Source organism: Podarcis muralis, chromosome 18 (genome assembly GCF_964188315.1).
Source record: "Podarcis muralis chromosome 18, rPodMur119.hap1.1, whole genome shotgun sequence".
In the NCBI taxonomy this organism is placed as follows: Eukaryota; Metazoa; Chordata; class Lepidosauria; order Squamata; family Lacertidae; genus Podarcis; species Podarcis muralis.
The window spans coordinates 13112203-13131837 of record NC_135672.1 but is presented as its reverse complement, the minus strand read 5'-3'; the positions used below and the strand labels follow the sequence as shown (position 1 = coordinate 13131837).

The 19635-nt window shown below is 50.3% G+C and overlaps 2 protein-coding genes across 6 annotated transcripts in view; one reads left to right on the top strand and one right to left on the bottom strand.

Annotated features, from left to right (window-relative positions):
• The window catches only part of FAM32A (family with sequence similarity 32 member A), a 2721-nt gene extending 1616 nt beyond the window's left edge, over positions 1-1105 (top strand). Inside the window, 1 exon segment of the mRNA XM_028713782.2 lies at positions 722-1105. Coding sequence (XP_028569615.2) covers positions 722-790 — 69 coding nt within the window. The 3' untranslated portion in view covers positions 791-1105.
• A 2113-nt stretch (positions 1106-3218) lies between these two features.
• Positions 3219-18045, bottom strand: TPM4 (tropomyosin 4). 5 transcript variants are annotated; one of them, XM_028713614.2, is made up of 9 exons: positions 17849-18045; positions 14498-14623; positions 11129-11262; positions 10115-10232; positions 8317-8387; positions 6999-7074; positions 6645-6707; positions 6479-6548; positions 3219-4226 (listed from the first exon to the last, which is right to left on the bottom strand). In XM_028713614.2, exons 1-9 carry the CDS (start codon positions 17960-17962, stop codon positions 4144-4146), a joined length of 855 nt encoding a protein of 284 aa, XP_028569447.1. In that variant the 5' UTR covers positions 17963-18045; the 3' UTR covers positions 3219-4143. The 5 variants fall into 5 exon arrangements, with proteins under 5 accessions (XP_028569447.1, XP_028569445.2, XP_028569448.1 ...); XM_028713615.2 differs by lacking the exon at positions 3219-4226 and adding an exon at positions 4918-5161 and having other exon boundaries at positions 17849-18044; XM_077922076.1 differs by lacking the exon at positions 3219-4226 and adding an exon at positions 5115-6133 and having other exon boundaries at positions 6431-6548; positions 17849-18044.
• Positions 18046-19635: the final 1590 nt, after the last annotated feature.

The window sequence follows — 19635 nt, the reverse complement described above, 5'->3', positions numbered from 1 at the left end:
CTAACCTCACTTCTCTCAGGGAGGGAACCACCAGAAAGCCCTCAGAGCTGGACCTCAGTCTCCGGGCTGGACGATGGGGGTGGAGACGCTCCTTCAGGGATACTGGGCCGAGGTTTGAAGAAGAGAGAGGTGGGGGTGTTAGGGGTTTTCCCCCGGGTTGTCATCACAAATGTCAGGAGAGAGAATTTCCCGGTCTCCCTCTTTGCCTCAGGGTGGCTGTGTGCCCTTCGTTACAGAGGAAACTCCTTCTGTTTGGCAGGCTGGGGCCTTGAAATTAGCGTCTAGCCAGCAGACCGGTAATTCCTTGCCCACGGTCTCCCCCTCTGCGATGCATTTTGTATAGAAGCAATTTCTAACTTTGCACGTTTTGTGAAAATCAGTGTCCTCTTTTCCCCCTGATGAATCCTGTTCTTATAGCCAGATTTGGGCTGCAAGTGGGGCTCCGAATTGCTGTCAAATCTAACCAGTTTGCTTGCAGAGAAGGGCTCACCCATGCCCCACGCAAGCCGGCCTCAGCGATGTGCCCAGCAAGCGATGCTTTCTTGCCGTGGCCGGCTAACTGGAACGCAGAGCTAATCTGCCTTCCGTTAGCATTGATCAGGTTTCCCTGATGTAGGCAGGCATATATAATTAAACGTGGGTTTTAAAATATATTCCGAGATGATTGAAGTCGCTTCGGTTGCCTTGATTTTCCATCTCTCTCTCTCCTTTCCCATCCTAGGATTTTAATCGGCACCTGGACACCTTGACAGAACATTACGACATCCCAAAAGTTAGCTGGACCAAATGAGCCGTTTCTGTTTTGCTTCTCCCCTGCTCCCCAGGCTTGTCTCGTTTTGCTAAAAGGGCACAAACTCAGCAGACAGGACAGTTTCCGGATTGGAGACCTTGTTCGGCACAACCTTCTGTATCTGGTTCGATTAAACTTGCGTATTAAAGTAGATTGAACACCTGGATCTTACAGCTTCAAGTAAATGGCTGCTGTTCTTTACCTGCCGAAAATCTCCACTTTCCATTATATTATCACATATTTAAACAATGTATCTGACTCTAGCTTAAATAAAGGCAAGGGAGGCCATATACAAAACGTTTGGTTTGATCAGGATTCTGTGACTAAACGGTTAATGTGTTTTGCTTTATTTACCGCCAGCTCATCGGTTCTCCTTCTCCTGCCCTGCATTTGAGGGCGTTTCCCCTTCTTCCTAGAACATGGCTAGTGACAGCTGCCAAGACATATAACGCCTATTTGCATCGTTTTCATTAAACCAACAATCGAAACGCATTGCTTTTCCTCCTCTCGGCACTTGACTAGGAAAGCCCAGCGCACGGGGACTTGTTAATAAACATTTTAAAACCAAAACTGCTCCTGAAGAAAATTAAAAACACATAAAAACAGCGTCTCTCTGTCCAAAGAGGCGAATGAATGTATTTTAAAGCAAAAGGCAAACGACTCCTTTTACACGAACCTATCCTTCCTCATTGCGGGACGCGGGTGGCGCTGTGGGTAAAAGCCTCAGCGCCTAGGGCTTGCCGATCAAAAGGTCGGCGGTTCGAATCCCCACGACGGGGTGCGCTCCCGCTGCTCGGTCCCAGCGCCTGCCAACCTAGCAGTTCGAAAGCACCCCCGGGTGCAAGTAGATAAATAGGTACCGCTTTCTAGCGGGAAGGTAAACGGCGTTTCCATGTGCGGCGCTGGCTCGCCAGATGCAGCTTTGTCACACTGGCCACGTGACCCGGAAGTGTCTGCGGACAGCGCTGGCCCCCGGCCTCTTGAGTGAGATGGGCACACAACCCTAGAGTCTGTCAAGACTGGCCCGTACGGGCAGGGGTACCTTTACCTTTACCTTTTATCCTCATTGCCGTTCTTAAACGTGGAAGTGACCCAACTTTGGGCAGAGCCAGCTTCAGGTGTGGCTAAGTCAACATCAGCCTTGTCCTGAAACACACAAACTCGCTTGCGTGTTTGAAAAGGACAGGCTAAAGGAAACAGAAACAGGAGCCCCTCAATCCGTTTTATAAAAAGTGTTAACACTGCAAAAACACAAAACAGGCACATGCACCAACTTTCTGGCTTCTGATTTTAGTTCAAGGGCCCCTATCAATGCCTTTTCCTTTCTACTGTTTCTCAGAGACAGCTGCCTCCAAATCAAAGCCAGGCGTGGTTTGATTCTTGTCTGAGCCTTCCATAAGTCAATAAGGGACTTGTTGGCACTATTCAGTAAGTGGAACCGTGAAAAGCAGGACACACATTAAATCAGGGATCCCTTTTTCCCCAGGGAGGCTGTGCTAGGCAGCAGCTACGGCAGCGTTTATTTGCCTGAAGACAGCCAGCATTTGGGAATCATTTCTCAAGTCTCTCGCGGAAAATAGTTTCCAGCAGAAGCAATGCCAACCCCACTGGGTGGGAACCACCTTCTGATGCGATCAGCAGAGCCTCTCCTCCCATCTCCCCACCAAAACGCATTTGCCGATGACCTAGAAAGAGTCTGAAATGCCAGAGAAACATTCCTCTCTTTCTACAGCTTTTCCGGCCAGCCAGAAGTCTCCCAACGCTCCAGAACTTCAAAAAAAAAAACAAAACCAGCAAGCGGTTTGTCATTCCCCTGAACACTGCTGCTGCTCCCTGTCCGATTCAGGGAAGGGAGCACCTCTTATTCCAAACCCCACACCCCTGTGCCCTTTGGTACGATTTCAGCACTAAATCCATATTCATTACAGTGCCAGATTTACGTATAAGCTAAACAAGCTCTAGCTAAGGGCCCCACTCTCTTGGGGGCCCCCCCAAAAAATTCAAAGGTGAAAAAAACCTGGATGTCCATTTCCAAAATATAAGATAAAAAACTAAAACCTACATCCAGCAACTGTTTTGTGTTGTCTAGGCTCCTCTGGTGTAAGTCATGGGCCCCGCCTGCTCCCTAAAATATCACTGCTTTGCCCCTTTCTCTATATAGGGTGTCTGCATTCTACATGGACTGGTTGTAACAATTACTTTGATAAAATGCATATTTCGTGATGTGCAAATGGCTTGAGATACCTATGAGGTCCATCAATGACAATACAGCATCTATTCAACACAAAAAACAGCGACAATTTGTTGTGGACAAAGGACAGCTGGACATAGAAAGGGCCCCGTTACCTTCAGGAGCTGAGGGCCGCATCAAACCCAAACCCGGCCCCGATTCATTATGTTAACAAATGCCCCACAAAGTGGAAATGTGTATAGGGGAGAGAAAGGTTTTATTATTAGATGAAAAGCTTTAAAATAAAAAAAAGCTATTGCCATGTTAACAGGATACATTTAGAGGAATTGGGTGGTTGAATTCATGTTGCCCGCTTCCCTTCCTTCCACCCTCCTTGCAAAAAAATTAATAAATACAGAAGTGCAGAAGCTGTCGTTTCCCTGTCAGAGCACCCTAAGATTGGCCAACGGGAAATGACTTCTGCTTTTTTTGGTCGGCTTCTCAAGATGTTCAAGGAGACAAAACACACACACACACAAAGAAATAGTATTTTGGCACAGCTCTGTAAACTAGGAAGCCAGTGCATCTAGCCTTCCCATGGAATGTGTAAGCTTCTAGTTTTACGGACTTTCTGTAAACGAGGAAGACGGCGAAAGAAAGCCGTCTTCCGGGGGAACGTTGCGGGCTTTCTGCATAAACTTTGCGCTTCTGCAAGGGAGTTTTCCACCCTTTTGCGATTGCAGTCAGAAACGGCAGCTAAGAAAATGACGCTAGCTACCGCCATGAGCTCCGTTTCCCTGTCGCCTCAACTGGGCCCATGCTCCCTGCTCGGTTTTGCACAAAACACGTGCGTTTCCAGTTATCGAGAGAAGTTAACACCTTCGGAGCAGCCCTGCGGGAAACAGGTGCCTTGGCGCACAGCTTTCCCGGTTTCGCAACGTTCTGCCGCAGAGGATTACGAACGCACAAAAAATAAACTACATTCAGTTGGTGCCCAAAACCTCAATGCTTAAAGGGGGAAAGAGGGAGGATAAGAGAAGGTTGGCATTTTGTGTGATCTGAAAGGTGGGGAAGACGAGAGAGAGAAAGCCAGGAGAAAAGAAGTGGATTCAAAGAGGAAGCCAATATTTTTGGCAGGATCCTCTCGGCTTCCCGAAGTCCGGGTGCTTTTTCCGGCGCGGAGTTATATGCTGCCGAGCTCGCTGAGGGTCTGATCCAGCGTCCGGTGCAACGTCAGGTTCTCTTCTTTCGCCTGAGCAACTTTTTCTGATGAGAATGAATGGGAGACAAGTTTATTTTGAGACGCCCGTTTCAAGGGGCTTGACTGACTAGGACGGCTCTATTCTAGTTGCAACCAATCTCCTGTTGTGGGTTTTTTATCAAGGCGGCCACCCCTCTGAATAAGCTTTTCCCCAGGCAAGAGCTTTTCTTACACCTGATGCATACGTTTTAAGGCAATTGAAGGAAACCAGCTGTGCCCCCCAAAATGCCGCACTGTAATTCCCACCCCCCACCATCCCGGACAATTGGCTGGATGGAGAATTGGCTATTTCCGGCAAGCTACAAAAAGGACTGGGCTCACATAGAAACAAGGCATCTTTCTTGAGGGTGTGTGGAAGTTCAGGTAAAAACCACAGTCCATCTAGCGCTGTGGTGTAATATTTAAATTATCTATTAGATTTGTCTACTGCCCTTCATCATAAGATTTCAGGGCAGAATAAAATACAGGATAAAAACAAGGAAATAATTAAAAACAGCAAACTGACATTTTTTGCCTCTAGCTTTCGGCTTGGCTAGTTAGTCCATTTGAGTGCTGTGAAATCTTTTTCTGTATGAATTGTTTTAAGCTATTAAGCCACCTTAGACCTCGGAAAACCGTCTAATAATAGAGAAGCAAGCGAGAGGGAGAGACGCCTTTTGTATAGGAAACGGAGAAAATGAATAAGCAGAGAAGGAATACAAGAACTTTAGGGGTTTTTTAATGGAAGCAAGTTTTTACAGAAAAAAGGAACACAGGAAAAAAGACCGGGAAACTTGTGAAGGCAGCACACGGAGGCAGCAAGTTCTTAGGCAGGACAGGAGAGCTGGCAGAGAGGTCACAGCGATCGATTTATCTTCCTACAAGGAAGTCATATCGTTCAAAGCGTGGTCCAGCTCCTCGCTGATCGCTTTGTACTTCAGCTTTTGAGCATACAGCTCGTCTGCCGGACAGAGAAACAGAGCAGGAGGAGGAGAAAAGGGAGAAGGAGGAAAGGGAACGTTAAAAAAATACACACAGGAACATTTCAGAGGAGATTTTCAGAAAGATTTAAGCAATAAGAGAGGCATTAGTTTGTCCCAAACACTTCCACCTACGTTAAAGCCCAGTAATTTTGCAAAAAGGACAATAAAGTGGTTCTCAAATGCCTTGGTTCTCAAACTCCGAAAGCCTGGAAGTAAGTGTTCCGGTTTTCGAATGATTTTTGGAAGCCGAACGTCCGATGCGGCTGTCGGCTATTGTTTCCGGGGCGACTGCGCCAATCAGAAGCCGCGCCTCGGTTTCCGAACAGTTCAGAAGTCACATGGACTTCCAGTACGGATTAAGTTTGGTGCTTTTCCTCCTTATTTTGCATTCTTGTTTTTGAAGCTTTTTCGGTTCATTTGTTTTTGTGACTGTGCGGAACCCAGTTCAGCTACTGATTGATTGATTGTATAGCTGTGGAAATGGATAAAAGCCCCCCACCCAAACAATGACCATCATCAGTGCAGGGAAGACAAAAAATAAAGTTTCATTTTTATCATCTACAATACTGTCTTATTTATTTAATAGTACAGTGCATTGATTATTGCTTTCGTTTTATAGATCGATGGTCTCGTTAGATAGCAAAATTCGTGTTAAGTTGCTGTTTTAGGGGTTGTTTTTAAAAGTCTGGAATGGATTAATCCGTTTTGCATTCCTTTCTACGGGAAAGTGCACCTTGGTTTTGGAACGCTTTGGTTTTGGAACGGACTTCCGGAACGGATTAATTTTGAGAACCAAGGGACCACTGTACAGGGACTGAAGTGACCCCAAGACTTCCTGGTCTTCACTCTCAGCCTGACCACACAGAGGTGAGAGTCCGGCCACAGCTCAGGGGGCAGATATGTACTTCCTGGGGCTAGCCACAGACACACAGCAAGAGAAATCCTAATACAGTGGTGCCCCGCAAGACGAATGCCTCGCAAGACGAAAAACTCACTAGACAAAAGGGTTTTCCGTTTTTTGAGTCGTTCCGCAAGACGAATTTCCCTATGGGCTTGCTTCGCAAGACGAAACGTCTTGCGAGTTTGTTTCCTTTTTCTTAAAGCCGCTAAGCCGTTAATAGCCACTAAGCCGCTAAGCCGTTAATAGTCGCTAAGCCGCTAATAGCCATGCTTCGCAAGACGAAAAAATCGCAAGACGAAGAGACTCACAGAACGGATTAATTTCGTCTTGCGAGGCACCACTGTACTAACTCAGCAACTTAAATCACACACACTTCAACGCAACAGCCTCATACCTTCCAGGTCGTCGATCGTCTTTTCCAGCTTGGCAACCGTTCTCTCTGCAAACTCGGCGCGCGTTTCAGCCTAGAGACACGGAGGAGATCGAGAAAAGGGAACTGTGACCACTGAGCACGGACCCCAACCCACCCCAAAACCAACTCGGCCACCCAGGAACCTCACCTCCTTCAGCTTGTCGGTCAGAACCTTGATTTCCTCTTCGTACTTGTCCTCTTTTTCAGAGTACTACAAAAAACAAAAACAGGCTCCTTTATTCCTAGGACATCCTGGGCAACAGTTGAGACTGCCGCTGATTCCCACACTTGCCAGTCACCCCAATGCGAGCGGCGCCCTGGGGCGTCCTCCTCAAGAGCCAACAGAGGGAAGCCTCAAGGATCAAGGTGTTCCCCAGCTTCTCTGCAGAAGGCTGCTCTCCCCAAACAAGGCTGGGCTTGTTGGGGGGCTAGGGAGAGGAGCCCCCACTTCCCAGCCAGCCTGCCCCTTCAGTCCCAACCTCTTCCAAGGGCTGCTACCAACCTTCTCCGACTGAGCTTCAAGCGACTTGAGGTTGTTGGTGACGTTCTTCAGTTCCTCCTCAAGGTCACTGCACTTCCTGCCAGAGGGGGAAAGGGCCTGGGGGTCAGCGCTTGCCGTTGTTCCCCCTAATCTCCCAAGTGGGTTCCCCCCCTGCCTTTGTTTAACAACGCATTAGAGAGCCCCCCAGACTTTAAACTCTCTCTGGGAGATAACATACATGAAAAAACATGGTTCCGGAACTGGAACATTAATAGATAAGGTGTAAAACGTGCAGGTAAGCAATGAAATGATAAAAGAAGCAACTGGATAATTATTAAACTACAACAACACAACAAGATGGAAGAAGTAAAAAAAATATTGAGATCTCACATGGGTGAAGAGGAGTGGGGGGTATAGGAGAATTTATAAAAATTTCTAATATAATATTTCTAATCGCGTTGCATTTATATACAGTGAAGGGAAGTCTATAGCAATTAGATATATTTTAATTTAGTCAGCTATGTAATAGTTGTTATGTTATGTTATAAAACGAATATGGATACACTTGTAATGTAACAGAAAGTGTGGATAATTGGGAAGGATAAAACTTGGATAAGTATGGATATGCAGTTGTAAATATTACCCTTAGGACCCATGGAACAGATGGAGTTGGGAAACTCAGAGTAATCTCAATATTTGGATCTTGAGTGTGTGATTGTAAAAAAATATAAACATACAACAAAGAACAATTCAAGATCCAAATATTGAGATATAGATAGATAGATAGATAGATAGATAGATAGATAGATAGATAGATGATAGATAGATAGATACACACACACACACACACACACACACACATATATATATATATACACAAACGCACATGCGCACACACACACACACACACATATATATATATACACACACACACACACATATACATACACACACACACACACACACACACACACACACACTTTAAACACCGCCTTTGCTGGGAGAGCCGACTTCCTTATTTATTGCAGAGTACCAATATTCACACAAATGAGTGTTTCTGGCTGAAGTGGCGAGTTCAGGTCCAGTTGTCACCACCCTGAGCAGAGATGGGGGCAATCTGTGCCCCCCAGAATCTACTTCCCATTAACCTCCTGCTCCCCCAATCCCTGGAAATCCCCCATGTCCCACTAAAATCAACGAGGCACCAAAAAAAACCCCCACCCCACTGAGATCACGCCCAAGTACTGAATGGCGACCCTAGAGAAATCTCTTTCCAAAGCAGCCTTGCTGGGGCAGAGGGGCTTCCCGGCTCCACTCAGATGCGTCAAGGGATACTCACAATTCGGAAACCTCGGCTCGCTCCTCCGCTCTTTCCAGTTCTCCCTCCAGAATGACCAGTTTCCGTGCAACCTGCAGGAAGCGTAACGGATCAGAGAAGACGAAACCTCCAGAGCCTTTGCAGGGCTCCAAAAATAGAGGGGCAGGAAATATCGAAAAGGAATTTCCTCCTAATGTCAAAGCAGCCAGCTGGAGAAAATCTGAAAATTTGCAAGGAGCCCATCGGTTGCAAAGGGGGAAGTGGGAGAGAAGGAGCCCAGAATTGGAGGGGGATACCAGTTTATGAAATCGTGGGTAAGGGGAGGCTGCCTGTAACACACACACACCCCATAAAAATCCTGGACCTTGCCAGCTAGGGCAGCGGTTCTCAACCTGTGGGTCCCCAGATGTTGTTGGACTACAACTCCCATCATCCCTGAGCTGTGGCTTTGCTAGCTAGGGGTGATGGGAGTTGTAGTTCAACAACATCTGGGGACCCACAAGTTGAGAAAGGCTGAGTTACGGCATGGATAGACCCAGGGCCGGATTTAGGTTTGATGCAGCCCTCAGCTCCTGAAGGTAACGGGGCCCTTTCTATGTCCAGCTGTCCTTTGTCCACAACAAATTGCCGCTGGTTTTTTGTGTTGAATATATGCTATATGGTCATTGATGGACCTCATAGGTATCTCAAGCCATTTGCACATCACAAATAGGAGCCTAGACAACACAAAACACTGTTGCTGTATGTAGGCTTTATTTTATTTCTTTTCTTATCTTATATTTTAGAAATGCACATCCAGGTTTTTTTTCCCCTTTGAATTTTTTGGGGTGCCCCCAAGAGAGTGGGGCCCTAAACTAGAGCTTGTTTAGCTTATACGTAAATCCGGCACTGGTCACAGACTCCACGTGGCGTGAAAGAAAAGATTTGCAAAAACCAGATAGGAACACAGGAAGCCGCCAATTTTTTGCAGGGGTGTGTGTGTGTGCTGTGACATGCCCCTGGCCTCCAAGCCGGATGCAACCCTCTGAGCTGCAGGAAGTGACCTCACAACTTTATCTCTCGATCTAACGGTCGCAGCTTGCTCTGTCCCAAATCGCAGAGCCAGCGATTTATCTCCCTGCAGTTGCAAATTTTTTTTTTTAAAATGCAGCGATTCAGGTTCTTTTGCCAGAACCTTCAGATTTGGTATCGCTTTCTTTCTATTCATGCAGCTGAGCGCTTCTTTGTTTCCATATGTCCTAGTTGAAGAATATCAAATACTGACTTTTAAAGGGCAGGGAGATATTTGTGGGGCTTGAGTTTGAAAGGCAGAGAAGGAAGATCTGCGCTGCAATGTCAAATCTTCAGTATAATTACAGCAGAAACTTTGCTGAAACGTTCATGGATAAGTAACACAATTCAATCTGTTGTTTTCTCTCTACGAAAGTTTTGATTCCTGCTCTTAACGTTGGAAACCTTGTTACAATCACGTCTTGGTCTCTTCTTCCAGGGCTTTTGAATGTTTCCTGTTCTGCACCCTTGCAATTTTGTCTCAACCCAAAAGCGTTGTATGCTTTCTGCTTGTTTAAATCTGAACAGATTTAGGAACTCGCTTGTAAAAACAAACCCCAGAAAGTCTCCCCCCCTTAAGAATTCGTTCTGAAAATGCCTTTAAAAATCATAACGATTGGGTTTTTTGAACGATTCAGGTCCATTTTGCCTGCGGCAAGGAACACCAAAGGGGGGGGGTTAGCTGCTGCTAGAGGGGTCTGCCTCCAAACCTGGCCCTGTGCAGCCCCCCACCATCACCACTTCCCCCCAGGAGAGCCCCCCAACTCACCTCTTCGTATTTGCGATCGGCCTCCTCTGCGATATGTTTGGCTTCCTTCAGCTGCAGCTCCTGAATTTCCATCTTCTCCTCGTCCTTCATGGCTCTGTTTTCGATCACCTTCATGCCTCTGGAGACACAAGAGGAGCCGTTCTGAACTCCCAAACACCTGTCCTTCCCCACCTGCAACGCTCAAGCCCTTGTCGGATGAGACCAGGTCGAGCCCGTGTCTCGGAACTGAGAGATGTCTAATTTGGGGTCTACTCGTTCCAACGGTCGCAGCTGGGGACGAATCCTAAATTTGGGAGGAGCAAAAGGTGGGAGGGAAGACTCCCTTGCCCATCCCCACTACTCTGCAACCAGGAAGGACATCTGTCCACCAGCTCCATCTGCTAGGCAGGATGAGACCCTTCCTGCCCACAAACTGTCTGGCCAGAGTGGTGCATGCTCTGGTTATCTCCCGCTTGGACTCCTACCATACGCTCTCTGTGGGGCTGCCTTGGAAGGTGACCTAGAAACTGCAACTAATCCAGAATGCGGCAGCCGGACTGGGAGTGGAGACCATATAACACCGGTCCTGAAAGACCTACATTGGCTCCCAGGACGTTTCTGAGCACAATTCAAAGTGTTGGGGCTGACACTGAAAGCCCTAAACGGCCCAGTAGACCTGAAGGAGCGCCTCCACCCCGGACACCGGGGTCCCTCTCCCGAGGGCCTTCTGGTGGTTCCCTCACTGCGAGAAGTGAGGTTGCAGGGAACCAGGCAGAGGGCCTTCTTGGTGGTGGCACCCGCGCTGTGGAACGCCCTCCCACTAGATGTCAAGTTTGAGAAGACATCTGAAGGCAGCCCTGTATAGGGAAGTTTTTGATGCTTGGTGTATGTTCTTATGCGTGTTGGAAATCGCCCAGAGTGGCAGGGTATTATTATTATAACCATTTTCATCATTATTACTACTTTGGGCAGCTACGCACCTTCCTCTGCAAGCCCCTTATGCCACATGCAAGGTCGCCACCCCCCACGACGTACCTCTCGCTTTCATCGGCCGCCTTTTCGGCTTCCTCCAGTTTCTGCAACGCGGTAGCCAGGCGCTCCTGGGCCCGATCCAATTCCTCTTCCACCAGCTGGATCCTGCGGTTCAGGGAAGCCACATCCCCTTCTGCCTGTGGGGAAACACAGGGGGGGGGGTGAGCCACTGGGGCTGGGTGACGCAAGGACGAAACGAGGCTGAATTTCACCCGGGTCAAAGAGCCAGTTTGGAACACGCAAAGGGGGCAGAAAAAACCCGGTTAACCCCCCCCCCCATCGCTCCAGCTCTGGCTAACTAGGTCTCCTGAGGCTAGGGGGGATGGTTTAAGATTTAGGGTGCCCCCGCACCCCACATTTCCACCCATGGCCAGTGCTTGCTCTGGCAGTAGCGGGTCTCCTTGCGGGGGGGGGGCTCCCCTTGCTTCCTACCTGGCAGCCCCCGAAAGGCCCGGACAGAGAAGGAGGAGGACGCCAGGTGAGGACAGGTAGGAGAGAAAAAGCAGCAGGAGGAGGAGAGGCAGGAGGTGTCCCGTCCCGTCGGAGCGAGGTCCGGCCCTGGGGTCTCCAGGCGTCCAGGCGCAGCGGGAAGGAGGCGCAGAAGGAGCCGGGAGGAGGCGCGCGCAGCCCCCGGAGCATCTTGCAGAGGCGTCGGGCGGACCCTCGACGGCTGGGGCTCCCCTCCGGGCTCTCCCCCCGAGGGGCGCCTCTTCGGCCTTTCCCGGCTCCGGCACAAGGCGATCCTAAGCGAGGGGAACGGGCGGCAGCGACGGCGCGCCCTTCTCCCCCGACGGGGCGTCCCGGGGCGGCAGGAGCGCAGAGAAGGAGGAGGAGGAGGAGGAGAGCGGAGAGAGAAAGGCTGGAGAGGCGCCAAGCGGCGGAGGAGGCGCCCCGCCGAGGCTCCTCTTCCGACGGCTCTCACTTTCTCGCGCAGCTCGCGCTCCTGGTCGCGCTGGCGCTGCAGGATCTGGGCGCGGTCCTCGGCCTCGTCGGCCTCCTGCTGCAGCGCTTGGATCTTGCGCTTCACCGCCTCCAGGGAGCCCGTGGCGGCGGCCATCCCGTCGGATCCCGGCGGCACACGTGGAGGAGGCAACGGCGGCGGCAGCGACGGCAAAGGGAAGCAAAGGGCGCGGCTCCTCCGGTGCGCGTTGGCGAGGGCGCAGCGGCGTCGGGCGGGAGGAAGGGGAGGAGGAGGAGGAGGGAGGGACCGGGGGGGAGGGGCCGTGACGTCGGCACCGCTGGCGCATCGTGACGTGGCCACCGCTGGGACAACCCCGAGGACAGCCCCCTCGGGGTGGCGCGCAAAGCAGGGGGGCACCTCCGAGGTCCGCTAGCCGGGACGGGGCGGGCAGAGGCTGGGCTGCGGTGCTGCTGCTCCTGCTCAGGGGACAGGGAGCCCCAAGCGATCAGACGGGACCCCCCCCCCAGCTCTGTTCGAGGGAAGCAACCCTGGACGGAGACCCCTCTCTGCCCTCCTGGACGGCAGGTGTCTTTGCTAAAGGAGCTCGCCACGGGGGGGGGGCATCTAGGGGGAGCCGGGCAACCCCACATTTTCAAGAAAGCCCCCCCCCCAAATAAAAATTCCTCGGTGCTCCTCCCTCGGGGTTTGGAAAGGCACCCGAAGCCACGCGCTCTTTCTGGGTCTACGGGGGAAAGGCGCCGGGGCCAGGGGCGTAGCCCCCCCCCCCAAATCCTCAAAAATCATGAGTTGAGGTTCTCCCCCCGCTAGGGTCCCTCTTTACTCTTGAGTTCTTCAAAATATCCTTCCACTCCTCCTCCTTAATTTAGCTGCCTGGTCCTCTACAGGGATAGATGCTGAAATTCTTTCAACATTCCCCGAATTCTCCCTACGCTTTTCTTGCATCTTGTGGTTTCTTATCTTTGCAGCCAGAATTTTATCCAGTCTTTTATTCCAGCTGGCACCCCTGCTCTCCAAACGTCTTCGCCAACCTGAACAGCCACTTTATATTTCTTCCTCAGCCTCCATCCCTGGCGTAGCTGAACTTTTTCGGGGAGGTCCTCCAAAGCCTTTTTGGCTTTCCTCCTTCTCCTCCTTTTGGGAACCACCCAAAGGGGTTGAGCTTTCTTTGGGAGGGGTACCCAAAGCCATGGTGCCGCCCCACATCCCCAGTGCCAACCCATCGCCCCCGCCCAGCCTTCCTAGCAGGGCCGTCTTTACCCGGGGGTACAAGGGGTGCGGGGCACCCGGGCGCCGAATTCTGGGGGGCACCAGGCGCTGAAGCCGCCTAAGCTCTTAACTATCTACCTGTTACGAAATAATTAATCATTTTCATCAAGCTAGAAAAACAAAATACATATATACCTAGGTGTTACCAAAATGTATACCTACTGCTGCGGGACCAGAGATTTACAGAAGATTGGAAGAAGTATATGAATTATTTGAAGAGCAACTGTCATCAACAAATCACGCTAGTAGGACTGCAAGAAGTTTTGTAAGGAGAAATATACGAAGTGTTACAAAGTAGAAAAAGAGAGAGATGTTGGTTATGAGTTTGAAATGTAAGAGGGAAGATCAGAAATGCATACTAAGAGGTGAGATTGGAAAATTTTCAGACAGGATGGATGGAAATCAAAAAAATTGAATAAGATGTAAAAGTATGTTTAATTACTGTTGAAAATGATAGGTTAAAAAGTAATAATATATATATATATGTATACCTACTGTTTCACTAAAGAACTTTCAACTTTCTGTGCTCATTTACCAAAGACGCGCCACGCCAGTGGCGGCACTTGTCATTCTCAATGGCGCCGTGCACGCGAAATTAACTAAATTTGGGGGTGCTGGGCAGATCTTTCCACCCTGGCGGTGCATAAGCTAAAGACGGCCCTGCTTTCTACGCTACCGGAACCCATCAGCTTTTGCACCCAGGACAGGGATGCGGGTGGCGCTGTGGTCTAAACCACAGAGCCTAGGACTTGCCAATCAGAAGGTCGGCGGTTCAAATCCCCACGACGACGGGGTGAGCTCCCGTTGCTCGGTCCCTGCTCCTGCCAACCTAGCAGTTCAAAAGCACGTCAAAGTGCAAGTAGATAAATAGGTACCGCTCCGGTGGGAAGGTAAACGGTGTTTCCGTGCGCTGCTCTGGTTCGCCAGAAGCGACTTAGTCCTGCTGGCCACATGACCCAGAAGCTGGACGCCGGCTCCCTCAGCCAATAAAGCGAGATGAGCGCCACAACACCAGAGTTGGCCATGACTGGACCTAATGGTCAGGGGTCCCTTTACCTTTACCCTACCGGCCAAGTACTGCTGCCTTGGTGTGTCCACTGCAGAAGTTGATGGGAATCATAGACCGAAAAACCAATAGAAAGTTGCCCCCCCAGCCCCAAGTTTGGCATGGCCGGCCTACGTACATCCGTGGCTTTCTTGTCTGCCATCTCCAGCTTCTCCTGAGCATCCTTGAGGGCTTCAGAGTATTTGTCAAGCTCGTCCTCTGTGCCTTTGAGCTTCTTCTGCAGAGACACCAGTTCATCCTCCACCTGCCGAAAGAGAGGGAGAGATAATATTGCAGATTATTACATACACATCACTTGGGAAGACAGGTGAACGAATACCAGTGTCCTGGAAGAAGCAAAGAGCGCCAGTGTCAAAGCAACATCGTTGGACTGGTCATGTTGTGCGGATGCCTGATGATCGTCTTCCAAAGCAACTACTCTATTCCGAACTTCAAAAGCGTAATGCTGGTGGTCAACAAAAGAGGTTCAAAGACTCTCAAGCCAAATCTTAAGAAATGTAGTATAAACATTGACAACTGGGAAACACTGGCCTGTGAGCGCTCCAGTTGGAGAGCAGCCTTTCCCAAAGGTGTCCTGGGCTTTGAAGACACTCAAACTCAGGACGCAAGGGAGAAACGTGCCAAGAGGAAGGCACGCTTGGCAAACCCTCACCGGGATCAACTCCTGCCCGGAAACCAATGTCCCCATTGTGGAAGGATGTGGAGATCCAGAACTGGCCTCCACAGTCACTTACGGACTCACTGTTAAAACCGGGTTTATGGAAGACAATCTTACTCGGCTACGAGGGATCGCCAAAGAAGAAGAAGATAGGGCGTTGGGTTGCCATATGTCCTATTTCTCCCAGACACGTCCTCTTTTTCAGGATTAAAAATGGATTTTTTTTTAATCTGGGTTTTTTCATTTGGTGTTTTTCTTTACAGTAACCCAAGAAAAAATTCCTAGGGCGTTCAACTCAGATCTAAGCTGGCCTGCAGCGGAGAATTGCGATCCACCAGGAATCTTTTTAATGTTGCGCTCCTTGCTTCCGCAAGGGAGAAGGAAACATCAAGAGGAAAAACCACAACAATGCAGATTTAATTGGTTGGGTCAGAGAACAGCGTTTTATTTGAACATTAAATTGTGATGCATGGTTTTTTGGAGGGGCCGGTCAGTGACCCTCTTGCAACCACTTATGGAAAACCACCCCTTTGCTCCTTGGTCCAAGCAGCCAAAAAATGTATTCCAGAGCCTTATCTCTCTCTCTCTCTCTCTCTCTCTCTCTCTCTCTCTCTCTCTCCACCTTCCCTTATAAATCCATCCTGCTTTCTCAAAGCAGCTATTTATATCATTCCAGGCCAGCGCTGGGTGCCAATTTCCCTGGTTCTGATGAGCACTCCCCTTATCTTGCGGCCAGCCAGCGATAAAGATATCTGGCTGTGGGAAAGAACGCCCTGTTCTGGCCTTCACAATGTGTTCTTTTCGGGGTGGGGAGCCTGAAGCTACTTCTCACTCGTCCCCTTCCCCACTCACCTGGCCTTCAGCCAACACCTTAATGGCCCCTTTCCTTCCACAGACCCTCCAAGTGCCCCTATTTTCCAGGGACAGCCCCAGAGGGGATGGAGTAGGACGTCCCTATTTTCAGGGGAGAAACGTTGGAGGGGATGGAATAGGACATCCCTATTTTCAGGGGAGAAACGTTGGAGGGGATGGAATAGGACATCCCTATTTTCAGGGGAGAAACGTTGGAGGGGATGGAATAGGACGTCCCTCTTTTCAGGGGAGAAACGTTGGAGGGGATGGAATAGGACGTCCCTATTTTCAGGGGAGAAACGTTGGAGGGGATGGAATAGGACGTCCCTATTTTCAGGGGAGAAACGTTGGAGGGGAAGGAATAGGACGTCCCTATTTTCAAGGGAAGAACGTTGGAGGGGATGGAATAGGACGTCCCTATTTTCATCAGAGTAATTTTTCCCTACGTTTGACAGGTGTTATGGTTGCACAGTGTGTCACTGGGCCGCTCCCCGCTTTGAGTTTGGGGGGCTACAGCCGAGAGACAGCTGAGGCTGGGCCTTTGGTGCCAGCTGGAGCGGCTTAAACTGCCGCTGGGGGAAGAGAGGGAGAGGGAGACCCCTGGGACCCAGAGTTTGCCAGCACCTCATCCCAGAAGGTCAGCCTTAAACCCAGGTAGCGAGCCGTCCGTGCTCTTTCCCCGGGTGCGGAGAGCTGCAAATAAATGCCTCTTAATCCTGCCCATCACATCCAGCCATGAGCTCATCTGTTCTTCATGGGAAATATGAGGAAGGGAAGCAGCCAGCCTCCCACCAACCTCACTCTTGTTTGGGGAAATTCGGGGGAACCAGTGAGATCGCTGGGCTGCCTCTGCTACATCTGTCCGGACTCAAAAAGGATAAAAACAACGAGAAGAAGCTTTGGAGAGTTCCTGCAGACCAGATCCTGCGTCTTGGAGCAGCGAACAGGCCCCATTTCGTCCCAGCAGGGCCTTACCTGAGAGTAAGCCCCCTAGAAGACAGCAGTTTGTGCCTCAGTGGCACAGTCTGTAGAATGGGCATAATTTATTTGTTGACTATCCTATATATACCTCTCTATAGCCGCAAGGTCTCAGGCCGGTTCACAGGATAAAACCAGAATATAAATCTACGTGCCCTTTATGTACACCCCCTAGACAAAAAAATCCCTCGATTACGTCCTTGGCTCTCTCCCCAACCGACCTCTCCTTGAGCAAATCTCTATTTCACCGGCTGGCGATAATGTCTTTATTATTTTGCACAGGTTGCAAAATCTGCAAGTAAGTTGAGAGCTGGGCACCAAGGCAAGTATCATAAGGGGTGTCTGTGTGAGAGAGAAGTGGAGTGCTTAACTTACACAAGAGTGATTTGTTTGCATTTTTGTATGTCTGCTGTTGTTGTTCCAGTTTTAAATTAATTATTTGCATCCTACTTGCTGCGACCGATTGCGGCGGCTTATAGCAGGGGTGGCCAACTCCCAAGAGACTGCAATCTACTCACAGTGATCTACTCCCTTTTGTGGGGTTCAGGTCAAAGTTGATGAGCTATTTTTGCTTTTTTTAAAGAAGAAGGAAGGCCCATTTTGGGGGAGTTCAGGCTGAAGTGGTTGAGCTTTTCTTAGGAAGGGGAAAACCACGTTTTTTAAGGGTCCGGGGCAAAAATGTTGAGCTTTTTGGGAGCCAGACTTGTTCAGCTTCTTGAGGGGGGGACCAGTGATCTACCAGTGATCTACCACAGAACTCCAGCGATCTACCAGTAGATCACAACCTGCCTGTTGGACGTGCCTGGTTATAGCTTTTTAGCAATAAAGATTCATTCCGTATCAATCTACGGAGCACATAATCGAAATGAAAGCAGCAGTGACAGTTAATGTATGTATTAAACCCCCCAATGGGGCAACTTGCCCCCCCTCTCCCCCCACATGCCCCCTCAAGCCTCTTGCCCCCACCTTCTGCCCCCTCACCTGTTTACACTTGTCCTCCGCTGCCTTCTTGTCCGCCTCGGCTTGCTCCGCTCGGTCGATGGCGTTCTCCTTGTCCAGCTTCAACATCTGCATCTTCTTCTTGATGGCCTCCATCTTTGCGGCTGGTGGGAGATTCTGCGGACAGAGTTAGGGCAGAGGGCAGGCAGCAGGCAGGCAAGCAGGCGACTGGGGGGCCCCTATATTTGAGCTCCTGGTTTTAAGCTCCTGGCTGTGCTGACGTAGCCAACGATAAGTGGGGAGAAATCTTTCCAGCCCTCTCCCGACACCTTATTTGGAACTCGGCGTCTTTAAAGAAAAGAAAAGCACTTGTTTCCATTTTTAACTTTCCAGCAGAAGCGAGTGCCTGGGCCAGGGACACAAAACTCCTTCGGCTGGCACTGTGGGGCAGCCGAGCCAAGGCTTGGCCCGACCCACAGGAAAGGATCCAGCCCCCACAGGTGGGAATGGAACAAGGAGATCTTGCAAGGAGTGCGCAGGGCCTCGGCCGAAACACGTGGGCTTCAAACTCTGCTCAAATGCAGTGAGTTCCCAAGGTTGTAGCAGCAGCAGTTGGCAGCGGGCAGGACTCGAACCCACGGCTTCCAGTTCTGAGAAAAGAGAGGCTCAACATCAGGAAGAACTTTCTGTTCGACTGTGGGATGGAAGGCGGTGAACTCTCCTTCTTGGAGGGTTGGGCGGCCATCCGTCCGGGATCCTTTAGTTGAGATTCCTGCATTGCAAGGGGGTTGGGATGGATGTCCTTCAGGGGTCCCCTTCCAATGCTACGATTTTGTGATTCATAATCAGAAAGATGGTGGCGACGGCAGACAAAGCAGCAAGCAAAGTGCGTGGCAGAAATTTGGAAACAGAAGACAGGCTTGCGGAGTATTTTGGAGGCTGCTGTTGCACTCCCAGAGCCCTGAAGCGGCCTTTGCATTCCAGCTTAGTCCTGCTTGCTTTTCCCTGCACACTTTCATCTCCAGATAAAATCCCAGTGGAAACGGGTCCTGGCCGCCACAAGCCCTTTTGGGCCCTGCGTAAATCATCACTTGTCACAAACAGATCTAAGCCTTTCGTTCTTCCTTGCGGTTGTCTGGCTGAGCCCAGCTCTGCAAAAGCTGCCTCCTTTCCTTCGATAAGGAGAAGTCGTCCTGGTACTGCAAAATTGCTTGCGGAAGCCGAGCCGAGATCCGGCAGAGGGCCATGCAAAGGGCACCCTTCGAGCATGTGCAGAGCGCCCTCCTTCCTTGGGGCCAGGGAGCAAGCAGCCCAGAGGCTTCTGGGATCCTGAGAAAATCTGAGCTCACCTTTTCGAAACAGCCTCTTGCAAATCGGCTTGTTGGGGAAGAGTTTGAGGCTCTGGGAAGCTCTTGCAAGCCGAGAATTTCTTGGCACTGGGGCGGCTGCCCCGAAGGAAATGGCCCATTTCCCAGATGCTTGGACCCCGGAGAAGCCCCTCTTCAGGAGGGCTCTTTCTCTGCCACCCGGCCAGGCAGCTGGAGGGCAGCTCTGGTTCGGAGCCCAGTCGAAACAGGATCCGTCTCCCAGGAAATGGCGAGGCAGACGGTCCGAGGCCTTTTATGGAGAACTTTCGAACAAACATCAAGGGAATTGAGAGAGGCGGCTCTGGGGCTGGTCAGGAGGCAGCGGCAGCGGAAAAGCAACGCAGGGAAGAAACAGAACAGGTGTCCGGCTGGCAACCGGGCAGAAATAAAAGCAGAGGCGAGGTTGCAAACCCATCTAGGCTGAAAAATACTTTTGCGTGTGGTCAGTTTTGATTAAGAGCT